Source organism: Pelodiscus sinensis, chromosome 5 (assembly GCF_052426305.1).
Source record: "Pelodiscus sinensis isolate ZL-2025 chromosome 5, ASM5242630v1, whole genome shotgun sequence".
NCBI lineage: Eukaryota > Metazoa > Chordata > Testudines > Trionychidae > Pelodiscus > Pelodiscus sinensis.
Window position 1 is genome coordinate 42550200 of NC_143056.1, and position 20509 is coordinate 42570708.

Below are 20509 nucleotides of genomic sequence, written 5' to 3' on the forward strand. Positions count from 1 at the left end.
GATTGTTAGTGTGTCCTCTGCTTCTAGCTTCCCAGTGCAAAATGAAGTGGAGATGGAGGGAACATGAAAGGTCTGTGTGGTCATTTCATGCAGATGAAGTATTAAGAATCCATCCCATATTTCAAATAATCACTTTCCTGTTTCTATGCAAGATTAATTTCTATGCCAGTGCTGAGATGAGCACAGAGATAAAGGGAACATGGAATGTGCTTTGTTGATTCTGAGGCTTGAGGGTGCATGTGAGGTGCTGTCCTAAGTTTTGCCTCAGCTGCAGTGGCCCTTCTAAGATACTGGGCATAGGACCTGCTCTGGCTACCCCTGGACATGCACCCAGGACATTCTGTGGGAAGCCATGAACAAACAGGATTGATGATCCAGAAGAGGGTCTTTTTCATTAAAATTATTTCTTGAAGGACTTATACCTACCCTGCACTGCTCCACTGGTGCAAAGAAACCATAGGTCACAGATGAATTCTCCTTAACCTCCCAATTCATCTAGTGCAGGATTGGGCAAGATACATCCTACAGGCCGGATCTGGCCCATCAAGCCTTTCAATCCAGCCCACCTGCCCCTGTGGCAGGGAGCAGCACTGCTCAAAGTAGCAAGCTGCTCCCTGTGGCTCTCTATGCTGTGAGGGAGAGGCTTCGTGTGTTGCCCCCACCCCTAGTAAAATCTCTCAGCTTCTGTTAACTGCCTTCTCCCACCCCCAGCACCTGCCTGAGGGTATGTCTACACTACAGAGTTTTGTCGGAAAAATGGCTGTTTTTCCGACAAAACTTGAGGAATATCTATACAGCAATTGCATTCTTCCACAAGAAAATCGAAAGAACAGAGGGGTTTTTCTTGTATTGGTAATCCTCATTTTACAAGGAAGAAGCCTTTTTGTGAAAGAGCAAAAAGGTGTGTGTAGACTGGGAAGAGGGAGTTCTTTCAGAAGAAGAGGAAAAAGCAAGGTGCCCTGGTGGCCACTCCATCCATAGCAATCGCAGCTTACATGCGAGAGAGCCTCCATTCAGTCTGGACGCTCTCTTAAAAAAAAAAAAAAAAAAAAAAAAAAAACAGATTGCTTTTTCAATGCACTTTTGCAGTATGGACGCTCTTTTTCAAAAGATCTCTTCCAGAAAAAAGCTTCTTCCAAAAGAAGCCAGTAGTCTAGACGTAGCCTGAGAGTGCTGCTGGCCAGGAGCTGCTTAGATAAGTGCCTCCCGGACAGAGTTTACCTGTGGCACCCCTCCCCCTCCCACATGCTAACTCCCTCCCAGACTCTGCACCCCCTCCTACACTGTGCTAGAATTCTCTCCTGCATCCATATCCCCTCCCAGATCCTGCACCTCAATCCCTTGCCAAACTCCCTCTCAGACCCCACACTCTCTCCTGCACCCCAGTCTCCTACCCTTAGCTCCTTTCTGTACCCAACCTACGTCCCAAACCCTGAACTTCCTCCATAGAAAAGTGTGACCCTCGACCATTACCAAAATCTTGGAGTGGCTCCCCCCATCAAAATTACTGCCTTCCCCTGGTCTAGAGATCAAATCATGGATGCATGGCCTGGAAGAGACCTCAAGAAGTCATAAGTCCAGCCGTGTACACTGAGTCAGGATCAAGTAAACCTAGCTCATCCATGACAGAAATTTGTCCAGCCTGTTCTGAAAAACCTCCAGGGATGGGGCTGCTACAACCTCCCTTGGAAGCTTATTCCAAAGCATAACTATCCTTATAGTTAGAAAGTTTTTTGTAATATCTAACTTTATTCTTCCTTGCTGAAGATTAAGCCCATTCTTGTCCAACCTTCAGTGGACATGGAGAACAATTCATCACTGTCTTCTATATAACAGTTCTTAATATATTTGGAGGCTGTTATCAGGTGTTCCTTAGTTTTCTTTTCTCTAGGCCAAACATACCCAATTGTTTAACCTTTCCTCATAGGTCAGATTTTTCTAAATCTTTTATTATTTTTGTTGCTTTCCTCTGGACTCCCTCCAATTTGTCTACAACATTCCTACTGTATGGAGCCCAGAATTAGACAGTACTCCAGCTGAAATTTCACCAATGCTGAGAAGAGTGGGACAGTTACCTTCTGGGTCTTATATACTACACTCCTGTTAATACATCACAAGAATATTAAGAGCCTTTTTCACAGCTGCATCATGTTGTTGACTAATGTTCAGTTGGTGATCTACTGTAACCCTGATCCTTTTCAGCAGTGCTACCAACTTTGCAGTTGTTCCCCATTTTATTTTTATGCATTTAATGTTTTCTTCCTAAGTGAAGTACTTTGTACTTATCTTTATTGAATTTCACATTTTTTATTTCAGACCAAATCTCCAGTTTGTCAAGAATTCTTTTGAATTCTGATCCTGTTCTCCAAAGTGCTTGCAACTCCACCCAGCATCGTGCAAATTTTATAAGCATACCCCCCCTGCCATTATCCAAATCATTAGTGAAAATATTGAATGGTACCAGAACCAGGATTGATCCCTGCTTGACCCCCCTCAGTTTGATGTCTATTCTTTGAGTACCATCTTTCAAACAGTTAGCATATAGCAAATTCATCTAAACACATTTCCTTAGTTTGCATATGGGTTTGCCATTTGGGGCACTATTAAAAGCCTTACAAAAATCAAGACATATCATGTTTGCAGCTTTGCCCTGCCAAAGAAGGAAATTAGGTTGGCTCAGCACTATTTGTTTTTGGCAAATCCATGCTGGGTATTCCTTGTAATCCTATTGTCATGTAGGTGCTTACAAACTGATAGTTTAATAATTTGTTCCAGAATGTTTCCAGTCACAGAAGTTAGACTGACTAGTCTATAATTCCTGGGACCCTTTTTGTTCCCCCTTTTAAAGAAGGGTACAATAAACTTTACCAATATCTTGCTGGCTGACTGCAGGCAGGTTACATCATTACCCCATGCCTCAGTTTCTTCTTTGTAATGCACTTTGAGATTTACTGATGCAATGTGCTACATAAGAACGACATAGGGTACTACTATTTTATGCAAGAATTGAAAAAATTGGGTTTGTTTAGTTTAGAAAAGAGAAGATTGAGGGGGATATGATAGCATTTTCAGGTATCTAAAAGGTGGAGGGAGAAAATGTGTTCATCTTAGCCTCTGAGGATAGAACAAGAAGCAATGGGCTTAAACTGCAGCAAGGGAGGTTTAGGTTGGACATTAGGAAAAATTTCCTAACTGTCAGGGTAGTCAAACACGGGAATAAATTGCCCAGGGAGTTTGTGGAATCCCCATCTCTGGAGATATTTAAGAGTAGGTTAGATAAATGTCTATCAGGGATGGTCTAGACAGTATTTGGTCCTGCCATGAGGTCAGGGGAGTGGACTCGATGATCTCTCGAGGGCCCTTCCAGTCCTAGTATTCTATGATTCTATTTTTTTGCTTGAGAGTGCCCATCACCATAGTAGATGGGAGTTTTGTCCTGAAGATACTCTTCTTATTTTCTCCATTTTTTTTCACTTTTCGCAGATTGGCATTTTGGATCAGCAATGTGTGCTATGCATTTACTTTCCTGAATTGTATTACCCCAGTTCTCCAGTGCAGTGGTGGGAGACCCTGAACATATTTTATCTGAGGCATTCAGTAGCAGCAGAGTTCATACAGTCATCCAGAAGTGCTGAAAATTTCTCAAAGTCATTTGAGGAAAGATATTGATTACCTAATGACACGCTCTCGCTCTCTCTCTCTAGTTTAATTATTGCATGTGCATAATCATATAGCCTAGCAATGCCATCTTTAGTGGTGTGATGCAGTTCGTCTAGACAACCACTGAACTAGTCAGCAGGTGTTTGTCAACAATGGGCATCATTGTCTGTGTTGCATCACAAAGGGCTGTCATGAAGGCCCCAGCGGAGCTTGCCCAGTCTGAAACCAGTTCAACAGGAACCATTGATGACGGGGCAGGTCAAAATCAAGTGGGCAGATTGTGGAGTTGGTAGCAAGGGACTGGTTGGAAATTTTAATGGACGTTCAATGCTCTCACTAGAATATTTCTTCCCTAATATCCTGATATGGCAGCTCAAACCCTAATGGGAGATGTGATATCAAGCATGTAGTTGCCTGTTTAAAAAGGACTTTGTGCAGCAGCAGGGTTTAACACATACTTGCTCCAGTAGCTTGCCAGATACTCTTGTCAGATATGAGGAGGAGCAATATTGCTGTGAACTGGGGCCATGGGAATGGAGTCTGACACAGGGTACAAAAAATGATACGCATGGTGTCATGTAACTATGTATCCACGTGTGATATGTGACAATTGACTTCATACTGGTGCACAGTACTCCACCACCAAATACAAGGTGAATAATTTACTGTTATATTAGGACAATGAAAGATATGATCCATCATTAAGAAGGTTTACAAAGCTGACTGAGACTGGAGGATGAGTATTAGGATGTGAAGGCTTCCAAAAAAAGAGGAGCTTACCTGTTGATCCATTACAGAAGGGAAAGAATGGAGCTAACCTTTGGCTCTGGAAGGAGGACGAGAAATGGAAAGAGACTGGTGCTCTGGGGAGAAGAATGTGGAAGACCTAAGAAGACTCTCAACAGAAAGGAATTCATTGGAATGATGATAGCCGTGGTAGAATAGCCCTTCCTGCACAAATAGACATTCTTGTACTCATCCTGCCTGTCCAGCCATCCTGATAGTATATAAAAAGGCAGACTGTGAAAAGTCCAGTTTCATGTAGAGACACGTACATTTTTTAATACAACATTAAAAACAGCTGCTATGGAGAAGCAATGATGCTGCTGCAGTGTGGTGATGGAAATAAACCTGCCTACTGCTGTGAGGAATGAAAAAGCACAGTGGCTGCATTCCACCTTGTAAATCTCCTACTGATCAAAAATGTTCACTGTAACCCTTCTCCAGCCAATAAAGGCATCAAAACTGGGCCTAAAACAGCATTCTTGTTTTCCCCATGTTCTTACTCCATGTTCCTGTAGTGTGCAGCAAAAGGCAAGGAACAGCTTGGCAGATGGCCAGTAGGGACTGTAAAGATTTTAATTACTGCATTTTCTGTTGCATTAGTAAAGTGCCCTGCATTTACTTTTATCTAATATCTTTTCACCTTGAAATGGCAGTTGCAGATGTGGGGATGGTTAGGTCTGCCTGGTGAAGGTAAACCTGCAGCCTGAGCAAGCCCTTGCTCAAGGTTGGGGGGGCGTTGTCTTTGTGCTCCTGGAAGGGAAGGGGACTTGGGTGAAAGGGGCAGGGCTAAGGGCAGCCAGCCCTCGGAGCAACCCGGAGTGCGGCACCCTTCCCAGCCCTCTGCGACATCTGGAGTATGTGGCGTGGTGCTCCAGTGGTGATTTAAAAGGCTCTGGAACTCCAGCTGCTGCCACTGCCACAGGAGCCTGGACCCCGGGCCTCTTTGAATTGCCAGGCCCTGAGGCAACTGAACCCCACGAGTGGGCCTGCTCTAGTGTCATTGCAAGCCTTTCTGTATGTGCTGCTGAAATATTGCAAGGGACTTCCCACAGTAACATCCCTTCATGATTCTCAGTGGCAATCCCTCCACTTGTTACAACAACAGAATATAGAGAAACTATTTTCCTTCCTCTAGTGTAAGGATGACAATAGAGTATCGGGTTCTGTGTCCAGTTCCTTGTATACCCCCCTGAAATGTACTCTGTGAGTTATTGGTTCCCGTATAATACATCCACTACTTATAATACTTTCTCTAGTATAATACTTCTGATACCCCTGCCCCAAGTCACAACCCAAACCCTCTGCGCCCCCAAACCTGCACCCATACCCCCTCCCAGACCTTGCACTCCAATCCCCTGCCTCCAATCACAACCCCCTTCTGCCCTACGTCACAACCAAAACCCCTGCACCCTCTCCTGTACCTTTCCCCCAGCTCACAACCCCCTCCTTCACCCAAACTCCCAGATCTCATACCCCCTCTTGCACACCAATACCTTACCACGTGCTCCCTACTGTACCCAACTTTTTGCACCCAACCTTCATCCCAGACCTTGCACCTCCTCCATTAATATCATGGAAAAGTGCGGCTGTTGAACACTTACCAAATTCTTGGAATGGCCGCCCATCAAAAATTATTGCTCACCCTTGCATTATGCGCATTTCTCCACTTGCACAACTGATTCACAAGTCATAACACCCTATAAATGAAAGCAAGCCACATTGAATCCAATATTTGTAAATAAACAAAAGTAATATTAAGTCTACCCCCACATAAATGAAGGGCTGTGTTGATTCCCTCCCACTATTCCCACTCAGGAAGATGAGCCATATTGAAATTCAGCCTCCCACACATATTAAAGGAAACAACTTGCATTGGGTTTAACTCCCAACATAAGTCACGGTGAGCTGTACTAGTTTCTTCCCCTAAATGAAGGCAAACCTTACTGAGCCAGCACCCAGACATGAAGGGTAGTCTGAGTCTAGCCCCACCAATACTGAAAGCAAACTTTACTGACTCCGTCCCATATATTAAGGGAGCTTTCTGAGTCCTTTTCTCCTAGACATGAAGGTGAGATATACCAAGTGTGTCAGCTCATACATGAAGCCTACCTGTATTGAGTCAGTCCCTCCTAAACATGAAGGCAAGCTGAGCCATCCTGAGTTCTTTTCCTCCCCTCGCCTCCCCTACATAAACGTGAACTGTATTAAGTCCATCCTCCCATACATGAAGGTGAGCTCTGTTTAGTTCACCTCTCAGATATAGGAAGGCAAGCTGTACTGGGGCCTTTCCACATAAAGGGAGAGTCATGTTGAATCCAGCCTTTCTAAAGGAAAATGGGCCATGTCAAGTCCAACCCAACATCCCCATGAAGCTGCTCCATAATAATTCCCCACTAGTAAAGGAAAGCACACTGCACTGAGTTCACCTCTAGAAATAAGGGTGGGCCATATTGAGCTGGCTTCTATCTACATAAAGAGAAAGGTGAGGTCCATTGATTCCACCTCCCATAACTAAAGGAGAGCTGTGTTACATTCCCCCTCCCAAGATACATGATGGCAGGGCATATTGATTCCACCCGCCATAAGTGAACAGTGAGTTTTATCCAAAATAAATGAAGTTCAGTCATACTGAATTGAGTTTTCTCTCCAGAAAGCATCTTATTGTTTATAATTGACACACCAAGATCTTTAATGCATTCATATTACAAATAGGTTCAGTTGACTAAAGCCTGGTGCGTAAGTGGAGCCATGTGAGCCAAGTTACCTAAAAGGGGCAACATGGTCTAGAGTTGAGATGTCCAACCAGTTCTGAACTAGCCACACGCAACTGGCAAATATCTACATTGTTCAAGCCAACTAGCCACAGTCAGCCAGCCAAATATCCACATATGGCTAGTGGCTTGCGTGCTGGACACCACAGATCTAGAGCACTCAGATAAGGACCAGGACCCTGGAGGTCTAATCCTGGCTTATCTGTAGACTCACTGTGCACCCTTGAGCCAATGTCTTTCCTTCTATGTGCCTCAGTTTCTCTGTCCGTATAATAAAGATAATAACTCTTGCACAGCTGGTAGATTTTGGTGTCGATTCATTCACAAATGCCTACAGTGTGCTGTCTTGATGTTAACTGTTGTTATGATGAGGTCCTATAGTCCTAGGAATTCCCATGGAAGTGGATAGAGGGCTAATGCTTATTGCCTAGTTTAGGCCAGGACAGTTTCAGAAATGAGACCAATTATATGATCTGTGCTTTAGGCAGCCTGGGACTATGCACTTCCAAGAAACCATCTGCCAGAAGCTTCCTGGGAGCCCATCATGATCCCTTCCCCTCACTCATTTCTCCAGCTCTCTCCCATTCCCCCCACATTGGGTTTAAGAGAAGGGAAAGCTGCCAAAGAAGCCCCATCTCAAAGTCATGCACTAGTGCAGGAATTGGATGTTTGGAGTGTGACTACTATAGCTTCATGTTAAACAACTGGGAAGCAAGTGTATGTCTGCAAAGGGAATTGCTGAAGGCCTGTTGCCCAGCTTTGTATGGAGTTGTTGATTGCAGTCCTCCAGAGCCCAGATAGTGAATGAGGAAGATGGGGCTCCTGTAAGATGGAGCTGCACCATGTGATGTGCTTCTGTTGGCAGCACCTGCCAAAGAGCAGGAGGGCAGAAGGGGAATCAAGTAACTAGAATAGAGAACATACCAAATTTAGCACACTCTGACCTCATGCTGCCTTGGGTGCTCCCTGCTATAACCCTTGCTCCTTTTGAGAGAAGCAGAGGAGCTAGAGGCCGCTCCCAAAAAAGGAACCTGAGTGGGAGTAGGGAACAAAGGGGCCAGGACAGATGTGAGTTTTAGGGTTGACTGATCATGTCAAATTTTCAGAAGCCCTACCTGAGTTCCCATGTACAGAAACATATGCTGCTTATCTAGTCCTGGCATGAGTAGAACTAACTCAGCAAGTGAAATCTGAGTTGCTTTTGACTATCCCCTTGATCCTTGTTCAGGGCTTGTTCAGGAGGTAGATCATGTGTAGTCTTGGCTTAATCCTGTGTGTCACATTCCCCAAGCAGTCACAGAAAGAGAAACATTCTAAAACATACATTTTATTTATTTCTTTTTACAAAAACATCAGTGGGACCAACAGAATTTCCTCTGCCAAAATGAAAATTAAGGAAAAGTTACAGAATGTACAGTCTAAAATACACCATTTCTCTTTTAAAATTCCTTTTGTTCTGGGTTGCTGGGAGGTCTGCATCCATCCAGAGGAATGTGTACAGCCTCCAGAGTGTTGAAAAATATAGGACAGAAAAGGGACATCAGCGAGGAAACAAACCTAGGTTTGCCACTTTTAGTTCCCCACCCGAAATATCCCCAAAGATCCATATTGACTTCCCCATAGTACTCCATCACTGAATAGCCATTCCCTCTTACCTTGAAGAATAGCATAATCTCTGGTGAATCCACTGGAAAAGGTAGAAAAGGGTGAAAATTGGTTGAGCCTGATAAAGGGTCCTAGTGGTCTGTCATTCTGTCAAAGATGATCACTCCTAGAGTGATGACTCCTAGAGAGAAAAACAAAGAGCAAAGAAACATTAAGGCAAGACACAGACAGGTTACACACAAGTAAAAAAAATATAGACCATCAAAATAAGAACTTCAATAAACACTGAACAAATAATACAGTCATAGACAAACCTTCATCTCAATAAGCACTTCCACTCAAAAGTAATATATCTCGGGGCACGGTGCCAGTGGTAGTCAGGCAAGGATCTGGGGGATACTCCCAGCTTGTTGCCATACTGTCCTCCTGCATGAGGGTATTGCAAGAGTCTTTGGCATTACATAACTAAAGCAAGGAAGAGAACATCCTACTTTGGGCCAAGATCCATGGTCATGCAATCTTTTGTCTTGTCCTCACTAAGGAAAAGGTTTGTTTAATATGTGCTAGTAAACATGCTACTGTATTAAATCCCAAGGCCAGGCATAGTTTTAAATGATCGCTAGTTGAGGTTAACACTAGCCTCTTCCTAGATGGCCAGATTGATCTGATATTTCTAAATCAATTTGCGTGCCCAGAGCACACTGAAAAATTCCTGTACCACCTTGAGCAGCAAACCTGAGTGTTCAGTTTCTCTACTGTGCACCCATTTCACCAGCTTTCAAAATCCCTCTGAGGGAGGATTTAGTTTGGGTTTTATATTGAATTTATACAGTGTGCCTCATGTCCTCCCCGGCAGAATCAGACAAGGTTTGCTCCACAGAGCACCAGAGATGCAAAACTCATTCTTGATTCAGGGCAGCCTTTCAAAGGGGCACTAGAACAGTTTCCATGGCAACTGCACATATGACTCAGCTGCAGTTGCCATGGAAACAGGAGGAAATGACTGGGAACCAGGAGAACTAGTCCCAGAGGAAAAAAACCCATGCTAACAAAATAAATAAATAAATAAAATAAAATAAAACAAAACATCCTGCTCTGAAATTGTGAGATCTCAGAAACAAAAGAGCAAAATAGAGGTGGGTGTAATCATTCTCCCAACATACTGTTTGTTTTGTTTTTTACTTTCTTTTGAATCAGGAGCAAATCATCAGGAACTTTCCCAGTAATTACTATGAGGCGAGCTTCCTGAAGTCCTTGGCCTGGTCAGCGGATCCTTTTGGGATGATCTTCACTAATTAACTTCTAGCATGGAGCCACAGACCAACACTGTCAGTTCAGAACTCTCTCCCCTCCATATTGTCTCTGCCTTAGAGTTGGGCCTGCTCCCCAGTTTTGAAATTGTCTTTGGAAAACCAAAGCTCCATCAAGAGATATAGTGTCCACTGTTAAATAGGAGGCAGCATGCACTGGCTGGGACAGTCAAGGTAAGGTCTTAGTCAGGGGAAATCACGTTACTGCTTAAAACGTTCCAGAATCATAGACGTTAAAAATAAAAAAAATCCTACTAGACTACCTAGGAGCCAGGGCAGGATTATTTCCTGCAGTCTTTTCTCTAAGGGTGTGTCCAGCCATTTTTGAAATGCATGAAGGATTTCACAGCTTCATACATCTCGCTGTCATGCCATTTTGCTAGAATATATTGCTAACTCACATTCTTCTTTGAATGCCTGCACATGTCCATTCCAGTATAGATGTGTGCTTTCCCCAAGCACAGCCAATGAAAAATTGTCCTTCTGTGGTATCTGTCTGGTCAGATGCCCCCTGCTATCACACGCTCATAGTGATGGTATAAAGGTTCCTGCCAACCTGCAGCCCCCTTTGTTCTTTTTTTTTTTGTCACCCAACTCCAACAGAAGGGTAGGAGAAAGGGTCTTAAAATGGAAAAGTGCAACACATCTCAAAGAACAATAGTTACAAAGAGGTCAGTAATCATTTTTTCTTCAAGTCCTTGCACATGTCCAGGGGTGGCCCATCCATAGAGGCGAACTAGGCGGTCGCCTAGGGCACCAAATGGTGGTGCAATATCATTGAGGGGTTTGGAGGTGGGAGCGCTGATTGCATGGTTCACCTAGGGCACCAGTTGCTGGCAGCTAATCTAGAGCTGCCCCTGCACATGTCCTCTCCAATGTAGGTGATTCCCAAACAGTTGTGCAATTGGAAGGTTCATAGTTTATTGACATGCTATTTGCAACACTTCTCAGCCAAATCCAGACCTGACCTGACAGATACTACTGAGAGAAAACTTTCCAGGGGCTGTGCTCAAGGCGAGCAAACACCTGCATTGGAATGGAGATGTGCAACATATCTCAAAGAACACCAGTTATGGAAAGGTTACTAACAGGGTTTTTTTGTGTTAAAATTTATTATTAATCAGATAAAGATAATGATTAAAACAGAAAAAGGAAGGATGCTGGAGGGTGGGATGAGGGAAGACAAATCCAGCCTCCATCCAGTAAAAGTTTTCTTTATATTGAGAATGAAATAGGGGAGAGCACAGGATATGGGGTGGAGAGAGACTGCTGAGGGAGGAATAGATGAATGGAAACCAAGGATAGGAACTGAGGTTGCAGAGGTATGGAAGAGGACATGGAAATATGGACAGAACTAAGGGGATGGGGAGCGTGCCAACCGAGAAGATGAAAGGTGAGGCAGAGAGAGTGGGATTAAATGAAATGGGAGAGAAGAAATGAGATGGAAGTGGGAGAGCAGAGCACATGTGTTTAAGTTGGGAATAACTGGTGAAGGTAACTGAGAGGGAGGCTGGATCAGTGTTGGCACCAGTGTGTGAAATGACAGGCAGGGAGAGAAGAGGGGTGATAGAGGCCGAGACAATATTATGGGAGCAGGGTGGGAAGAAGAAAGAGAAAATGAAGCTGGGGGAGCAGTGGGTAGGAGCTACTTTTGATTTTCTTGAATATTTACTATTTTACTAGAGTTCCATGACTTTTCTAAAATCATTGGGTGATGTATGTTTGTTAGCTAATTCCCTTAACACCCTAAATAACAAATCATCCAGCCCCAGTGTAGTTATATTTTCCAAGTATTTCTCTCCCTGTTCTTTATCAATTGTTGACAATGTAAAATCTTCCTTATGTTTTAATTGTCCACCATTTTTCATTGTTTTTTATTGACCAATTTAGAAAATTAACTCCGTATCTCAGGTGTTTTTGAGTCATCATTAATTTCATCCATCTTCTCATTTTGTGATCTCAGGTCCTGTCTTTCTGTTTCAGGCTCCCTCTCATTCTGACTGTAAATAAAGGATCTGATCCATTAGTTTTTACATACAAGTAGTTCCTACTGTAGTCTATGGGGGTGTATGTGCAAAAGGATTGCAAGATTGGGCAGGATTCCCATTTAAGGGGATATAAACTATTTACATTTACTGAGGAAGAGAGAATTTTTTTTATTCAAAATATAAATCCTTTCCTGCTAAGGAGCGAACCCAAAAGTCAGCCTTCAGGATATGAATATTTATGCCTTTTGCATGAACAGCAAATGTAACATTTCCAATTAATTGTAAATGTTTCCATTTCTCAGGTTGCTGCAGCTTCTACTCCCAATATAGAAAAGAAATATGGATAAGAGGTCCACCTGATTTACCTAAGCTCAGATCTCTATTCATATTCCCACAGTAAGTAAGATGAAATCATTCGTGAAAATGTTTATTTATTAGTGTTTAACTTATTTTTTCCTGTCTTTTTATTTCCTCTATTTTATGTGAAGTGAATCTGGTGAAAGATGTCAAACAAATGCCCAAATACAGAAAATCTCATAGGACAGGTGCAGTCCAGGCAAGGGCAGTACCCATTTTCCCACCTATGCATAGACCCTGCCCTGACAATACTATCTCAACTCTGTCCCAGAAGGACCCCTCTGGAGATGAGAAAAGAGTTCAGTCTCTAGTTCATTTGACCTTTGACCTCCCTGCTGGGGCTGCAAATAAGGGGGCAAGTTAGTGCCAAATATGATGGGGTTTATGACATAGACACCAGTTATGTAGAAACTAGATTGAGACCCACCAAACGTATTTTATGTGACCCAGTGAACAGCTCACTGTGGCTATGTCTACACAGCAAAGTTATTCAAAATAACAGCAGTTATTTCGAAATAACTTTCCTAGCGTCTACACAGCCATTCCGTTATTTCGAAATTAATTCAAAATAGCGGAGGGCTTATTTCGAAATTGGTAAACCTCATTCCATGAGGAATAGTGCAAATTTCGAAATAGCTATTTCGAAATAAGTGCTGTGTAGACGCTTATTTCGAAATAGGGGGCCTCCAGCCCTTTTCAGGATGCCCTGCTGGCCGCCCTGACCACAAGGCAACTTCTGACCTGATGCTCTGCCGGAACTGGTTACAACCAGCCTTAAGTGCGATTCAACGTCCACTCTGTGTGGATGCGCTATTTCAAAATAGAAAAACACTATTTCAAAATGCATTGTGTGTGTAGAGGCGTTATTTCAAAATAAGGTATTTCGAATTAACTATTTTGAAATTAGACATTTTGAAATAACGCTGTAGTGTAGACATACCCTGTGAGATTAAAGACAGCAGCCATCCTATATCCATTCAGATATCAGAGCCTTTTTTTAACCACACAAATGAATGCCAGCAAGGACACAAGGATTAACACTGATTCTTTTTGAAAAGTACTGTGTGAGGGAGCATCGTATACTTCGTATACATCGTTAAAGCAGGGGTCTTCCCAAATCTGCCACTGACTCACTGGATGACCTTGGTTTTGGAGGTCTATGTTTAAAATGGGGATCACACATATCTACTTTTGTAAAAGGATTTTAAGTCTTCACATGACTAGTCCTATGAGTGCAAAGCTATGAGTAGCCATCAGTAGACATCAGAGCTTTGCAGAACAGACCTCTAAAGGTCTCCTCTGAAGGATATTTGTCCAGTAGAAAAGCACATCAACTGTGCTCTTGCTGTACTGCAGTATCAGTACTGGGAAGAAGCCCAGTCCAATTCTGGTACATGAGCCCTATGACCTCAGAATTTTGCAATATTTTAAATCAATTGTAAAACAAAATCTGGACTGAGATTGATCCATAGAGATAGATGGTTAGGAATACAGTAGCCATGAAGGGGGACTGACATAGGATTCTAAGCAGAGCTGGTAAGAATTTTCTGGACAAATTTGTTTTTCTATCAGAAAATGCAGAATTATTGGATTCCAAATTACTTGTGGGAAAGGGTCAGTTTTGATGAGCTTTTCATTTAAAAAAATGGAAAAAGAAGTTTTGAAATTGTCAAAAGGTCCCACTTGAAAAGTTTTGTATTTTGATGATTAAGTTTTGATTCTGAAATGTAAGTTTATTATATTATTTTTCTTAAACAAAAAGGCCATCATTGAAACAAAGTGATTTCATTAATACAAAATGAATTTTTTTGGCTTATTAGTAAATTAGCATTTTTGAGAGTTTGACATTTTCCAGATTCAGGATGGGAAAACATTTCAAATTCTTCCAAGTTTCCTTGGGAGAGGAAAATCATTTCCAGTCCTGGTTTAATTTTGAGTAATCTCTGTAGTAGTATCTGTTGACTTTTTTTTTAACTTTTTTTCTCCATTTCTTTTCTACAATCTTGGTTTTTCCTGGTGTCTCTTATTTAACCCTAGTAATGATAAACTCCCATTTCTACAGCTCCTTTCCTAAAGGCGATAGGTGTACAGCTGGGTAAGCAGGAAAATAAAACTTACTAGAGTTGTCAATTTAACTTTGAAATTGGCTTCATGCAGATAAAACTAAAGCACTTTACTGGAACCTGATGGGAGGATGAAATCAGAAAACGGGCAGGAGAGAAGCAGCAGTTAATGGGAAACCGGGGAAGGCAGGTGTGCAGGAGGCAGATTTTGAAAGGTAACTGTTCCCATACTCCCTTTCCCATGGGATACTTTCTGCTTAGCCTCCCATCCTCCTATCCTGGCTGGCACCCATAGTGAGTTTGGCTCAACTTCTCATCTTTTCCTTATATCTTGTGGGAACCCAGAAACTGGATGCCGATTGGGGATTGAATCAAGCCTAGAAATTCTTTTTCATATAATCCTGTGTTCACAAATGGTTCTGACAGAGAGCCACTTACCTGTCTCTGAGACTGTCTACACTATTAGCTTGGTGTATGATTCCTACCTCACATACACATACTCGTCCTCGCTTGGTAAGAGGTAGCGCAAGTATAAACAGTGTAGTTGTAGTAGCTTAGGCAGCACAGCTGTGGCACGGCTTAGCTGTGCACATACAAACCCACCCGAACTCCATTGGTATTTACTTGGCATGGCTAAGCTGTGTGTCTGCTGCTGCTGTCCATAACACTACCACTACACTACTGCTTTGAATCACACTAGTTCACATCAAGCAAGCACAAATATATACACATGAGCTGGGAATTCATACCCCTAGATCATAGAGTAGAAGTAGCCTAAGGAGATAGGACTGGCCTGAGAGCTGCACTGGGTGAGCTTGTGAGGTCAGCCTTGCTTTTCACCTTCTTAAAGAGTTAAATTGCTCTCCAAAGGAAGCTCTCACTTGTGCTGTTACTATGGAAACAGGGTTCTGCTCTAAAACCATCTCTGTTGCAGTGCAGAGACTGAGGTGTCTGTGATACCACAAACTTGTTGGGTGTGCATCCCACATAGACCTCTGTCTGATGCCTTCCTTATCTGAGTTTCTGCTTGTCCACATTCAGGGAATGTCTAGATAGTGGTGCTATTTCGGGATACCTCCAGAATCCCAAACAGCATTTTCTGTGTCTTAACAGCACACCCATTATTTCAAAATGCAGTTGAAATAATGGGCTTGCTATTCCGACATCCCAGTACACCTCATTCTACGAGGATCAAGGGATTTGTCGGAATTGCTATCTATTTTGAAATTTAGCACTGTGTAAACAGCGCCAAATTTTGAAATAAGTTATTTTGAAATACACTCGAAATAAGCTACGCAATTTGCTTAGCTCAAATTGCGTAGCTTATTTCAAGCTACAGGTGTAGTGCAGACACACCCTCACTGTGCTGTTACTATCTCTACTGGATTCCTCACCTGGATACCTTCTCCCCACCCCTCTGCCATACTAACTAGGATAAAAATCTCAACTTGCCTACAGAGCATTAAAGGTAAACCCTATTATGTAACTCAGAAACATATGAAGCAAGAGACTATCTTTGTTCCATTGGATAGAGCACAGCATGGAAATGGGAACTGTGGAAGGATACAAAGAGAATCATGAGCCTATACGTTGGACCTCTCTGGTCGACTTGATCAGTCCTGAATGAGGGAAGCTGACCAGAGGAGGTCCCCTTCTACCAGCTCCCCAGACCAACTTCTCTCCCTGCTGCTGGTCCCAGCCACTCCCCTCCCTCCACTGGGCTGCTGTGCTGCAGTGGCTCCAACAGCCCACACTGCCCTGGCCCCTGTCCAGCTATCGGGGCTGCCATGGCTGCCACATCTCCAGCCCTGACCCCTGACCCTGACAGCTGCTATGTCTCCAGTTCTGACCCCGCTACCACAGCTGCCGTGTCTCCAGTTCTGGCACCGCTACTTCAGCTGCCGCATCTCTGGCCCCAGCCCCGCTACCACAGCTGCTGCAACTGCCACATCCCTGGCCCTATTACTGGGGATGCTGTGGCTCCTGCTGCGCTACCAGGGCTCTGGCTCTGGGCTCCAAGCTGCCAGTCCTCTTGCCCTTGAGGCCCCCCAGCCAGAACTTCCTGGTTCCGGACCACAGATGTTGCCAGATGAGGGAGTCCCGGTTTTGGGAGGTCCAACCTGTACTATAATTGGTAGAGGGAAGAGGATGGTGGTAAGAAACATAGATGCAGGTCACAGTGGAGTTGTGAGCAAGTGTAAATAAGCAGTGCCTGGTGTTTAAAGGTAAAAGGAACTCAGACACTGAATATAAAGGCAGTAGATACTAGACATGGTGTGTGGCTGTGGTATTAAAACCATCATTGCCTGTGTCTTGCATAGTGACATCAGCTGGCTGCTTTACCTCTCTGATTGCCTTGATTCTGCAGTGAGACCATGAAGATGGGTCCCACCTGTTTGCCTCTCCCATAGGACAAATAATTACATTGTGAAATTGCACTAATAGATCATGCTGATACTGTCCCTGACTCAGGTGCTCTCCACTGTTTGTGTCCCCTTAGGGGCAAGGGCAGCTGCACAGACGAAGCCAGCTCTGTGCTGCTATGGCCTTGGCCTGGTTAGTGAGGGTGGGGTAAGCTATTTTCCAGGTGAAGAGTGAGAGAGTAGCAAGGGAAGGAGGGAGGACAGAGAGAAAGTTCATATGAAGATGGAGAGAAGAGGAAGAAGTAACAAGAATGAAAAAGTGAAAAGAGACAGGGAAAGAATGATCTAGATAACAATATAGAAAATATCAGAATGGTGCTATATAAATCCATGGTACACTCACGCCTTCAATACTGCATACAGTTCTGGAAACTCCACCTCAAAAGAGAGATATTAGAAAGGAAAAGATACAGAGAAGGGCAACAAAATGAGTAGGGGTAAGGGACAGCTTCCATGTGAGGAAAGACTTGGACTGTTCTGCCTGGAAAAGAAATTACTAAGGGATATATGATAGAAGTCGCTACAGGCATGAATAATGTGGAGAAAATGAATAAGGAAATGTTATTTATTCCTTCACATAATTCAAGAACCAAGGGTTAGCCAATGAAATTAATAGGCAGCAGGTTTTGGACAAAAGGAAGTACTGTATTCTTCATACAAGGCATATTCAGCATGTGGAACTCTTTGCCAGGGTATGTTATAAAGGCCAAAAGTATAATTGAGTTCAAAAAAGAATTAAATAAATTAGTAGAGATCAGGTCCATCAATGACTATTAGCCAAAATGATCAGGGAAGAAACCTCATACACTGGATTCCCCAAGCGTCTGATTGCCAAAAGCTAGGACTGGACAATAGGAGATGGATCACTCAATAAATTGTCCTATTCTATTTATTTCCTCTGAAGCATCTGGCACTGGCTGTAGTCAGAAGACAGGATACTGGGCTAGATGGACCAGTATTGTAGTTTTATGGTGATGGATAAAAACTATTGGAACAGATTTTGAGCTCAGTTTCCAGAATGTTGAAACTCAGGAGTCACTGTCTGGGGTGGGGCAAGATGGCTTTGCACTGCCTTTGTACTTGTCAGATTCTCAGCTTATCTGAGTACCAATGTAGTTTCCCACAGACTTTTCTGATTTAAATCACTTGTAACAGCTCCTAATGGAATTGTGTGTCAGCCTACTACGGCTGAAGCATAGTTTCATTTTCATTCTTATGCCTGTTAGCTGCTTTGTCTAGGAAAATATACTTTTTTTACACTCTTTGTTGCTTTTTCTGTGGAGTAGCTGTTTTGGTTTGATTTGTGCTCAGAGTCATATTACACGGTTGGTATCCGTACCTGCTTGTGATTGTATGTATTATAGAACTGGAGAATAGATGTCTTTCCTCCAGCTTGGAACTGTGCACACATTTCTCAAATCCTTGGAGATGGGCTCCTTTGTGTTATCCCATCATCTTTTCGCAGTAACTGAGGTTGGCCACTCACTAGATGTATACTTTCCTTACTTTGTGTGGAAGAGGAACTATTTCTTTATCAGTGATGCTCCTGGGCAAATTCATAGAAAGTGGCATTTTAATAAATGACAACAATTTTGAACTGATATTGTCTTCAAGGCCTCTGTGTGGTCAGGAGTAAATGTGTGCTAAAGGATATTTTAGGTGGGCTGCGCTGCTCCATTTTTGGCTCAGATTTGATCCTGGAGATTTCTTCTGGGGCTCTTCTAAGAAAGATGTAGGCTGCTGATGTATCATGTCACATCCCTTGCAGATATGCTTATGATGAATTTGGATTACTTCCTTCCAAGTAATGAGACTATGTTTCAGAAGACAGTGGAGTGTCCCTTTCAATTTTCACATTAACTGACTAGATACACTGTGGACACCTCTCTGGAGTGATTCTGAAATTTCATTGCTCAGGATTAGCATGTGGCCTGTTGTTACATTACCTGTAGCTGGTGTCAGACAGGTACAATGACTCAGCAATAAACTATCCTTCTTGACATCAGCAGCAGTGCATTACTTGACTTGAAGCTATATTGGAGGAATACATGTACTTGATTTGCTTGTAGTGCAGGCCATATATTGTTGCTCTCGTCTAGGGGACCATCCCCTATCCTACCTCTGACTGTTCATCAAACACAATATTTTGCCTAACTTTTTATGTCCGCCACCCTGGTGGGCACCTTTTTTGTCCCTTCATGATTGATAGAAATTATTTTATTCCCTTAATGTTTTAGTCTGATTGAATTCCTTCTTGCCTACCTGTCTGCCTTCCCTGAAACAAAAGGAAAAACTATGTAGCAAGTGAACATTTTCAATAATTTATTTTATGATCATTCTATTATACTTCTATTTATTTCTGACATGTTTTACGCCAAGAGGTTAAGCTGTTCTTCATTTCCCATTCATTCAGAAAATGAAGGAAAATGTTTTGGAGGGCACAGAGGCACCAGCTGTTAGTTTGTATATAAGACACACCTGATGGTGTCTCCATGGGTTAAAACAAAAACAACTTGAAAGCTGGGGATTTGATCTTGTCTCACTAAAGGGCATGACCCAACTCTCATTGATATAGAAAAGGCTGTGACAGACTTCATTGGGAGTTGAATCAGACTGTAGAAGTACAAGACTCATGAATCTAGCAATATAATTTAAAAGAAGCAGGGTGAGTTTTCGTTATTAACTCATAAGCCAAGCCAAATTGGACTGAGCAGCATTTAGCTGGGAAATCTCCGAGAAAAATCCACAGATCTGAAGGAAGTGATGGTGGTGATTCAGTAAGTGGAGTTCTTCCCTCTTCTTTAGTCTTAAGGGGGCATTTGCAGTTACTCTGTGGAGGACACAGTGAACCATACTGTTCATTACCCATAATTCAGTATTTTCAGATATTTCATTAAGTGTTTAATTATTTTGTTTTACTTTTGGTGGTTTCTCTGCTTCTTGATTCCAGCCAGGACAGGAAATGCTGAGTTTCCACAAGAGAAGCTGCTTTTATGAAATCTCAGAGGCAGGTGAAAGCAGAAAGCACAAGGAATCCTATGAAAATACACTCTTTTTGTCTCCAGTCTAAAATCTCAGGGTCAATGTGGGGGTAAAGACACTCTGAACAAAGAAGAGATGGGTGGGAGAAAATGACACAGTAACTTCAGAATGGCTCAGGTCCTGCTGCCAATGCAAGAAATGAGGTTGAAGAGGAGCTGTCAAGCAAACAAATGAATCAACTAGCCATACAAACTGGTTGATAAAATAGAGCTGGAAATCTGCAGCTAACAAACACGTCTCTGTCCCTGCATCTCCTGGGCAGAATGAGAGTCAATTACCCACCTTCCAACAATCTATTGATCGAGATGCTGCCAGGTATTGAATCTCAGGCCCTGTCTGCCCCGTGTGTGGCTCTTTGATTTTCTCTCTTTCTGTAGCAGCACGTGGATAGAAGCCAGATGAGCTGGCACAGTACTATCGATCAATATGCTTCCCTCCTCCTGCTCCTCCACCTCCTTTCCCTCTCTGGTCACCATGGAAACTACTGCTACTGCAGCACTGTTT

At 42.9% G+C, this 20509-nt stretch overlaps 1 protein-coding gene and 1 long non-coding RNA gene across 4 annotated transcripts in view; both read left to right on the forward strand.

Annotated features, from left to right (window-relative positions):
* The window catches only part of LOC142829099 (uncharacterized), a 53918-nt gene extending 46483 nt beyond the window's left edge, over positions 1-7435 (forward strand). For both annotated transcript variants that reach the window (XR_012903369.2, XR_016349614.1), the window contains exon 5: positions 3484-7435. This is a non-coding gene — a long non-coding RNA (uncharacterized LOC142829099). The remainder of the gene's footprint in view (positions 1-3483) is intronic.
* Positions 7436-9850: 2415 nt separating this feature from the next.
* ANGEL1 (angel homolog 1) overlaps positions 9851-20509 on the forward strand; it is a 128201-nt gene continuing 117542 nt past the window's right edge. The window contains exons 1-3 of one of the 2 annotated variants that reach the window (XM_075926811.2): positions 9851-9958; positions 12423-12516; positions 14635-14755. In XM_075926811.2, the coding sequence (XP_075782926.2) occupies positions 14710-14755 (46 nt within the window). In that variant the 5' untranslated portion in view covers positions 9851-9958; positions 12423-12516; positions 14635-14709. Of the gene's footprint in view, positions 9959-10036; positions 10307-12422; positions 12517-14634; positions 14756-20509 lie in introns of those variants that run through there. The other variant, XM_025181984.3, reaches the window with a different exon arrangement.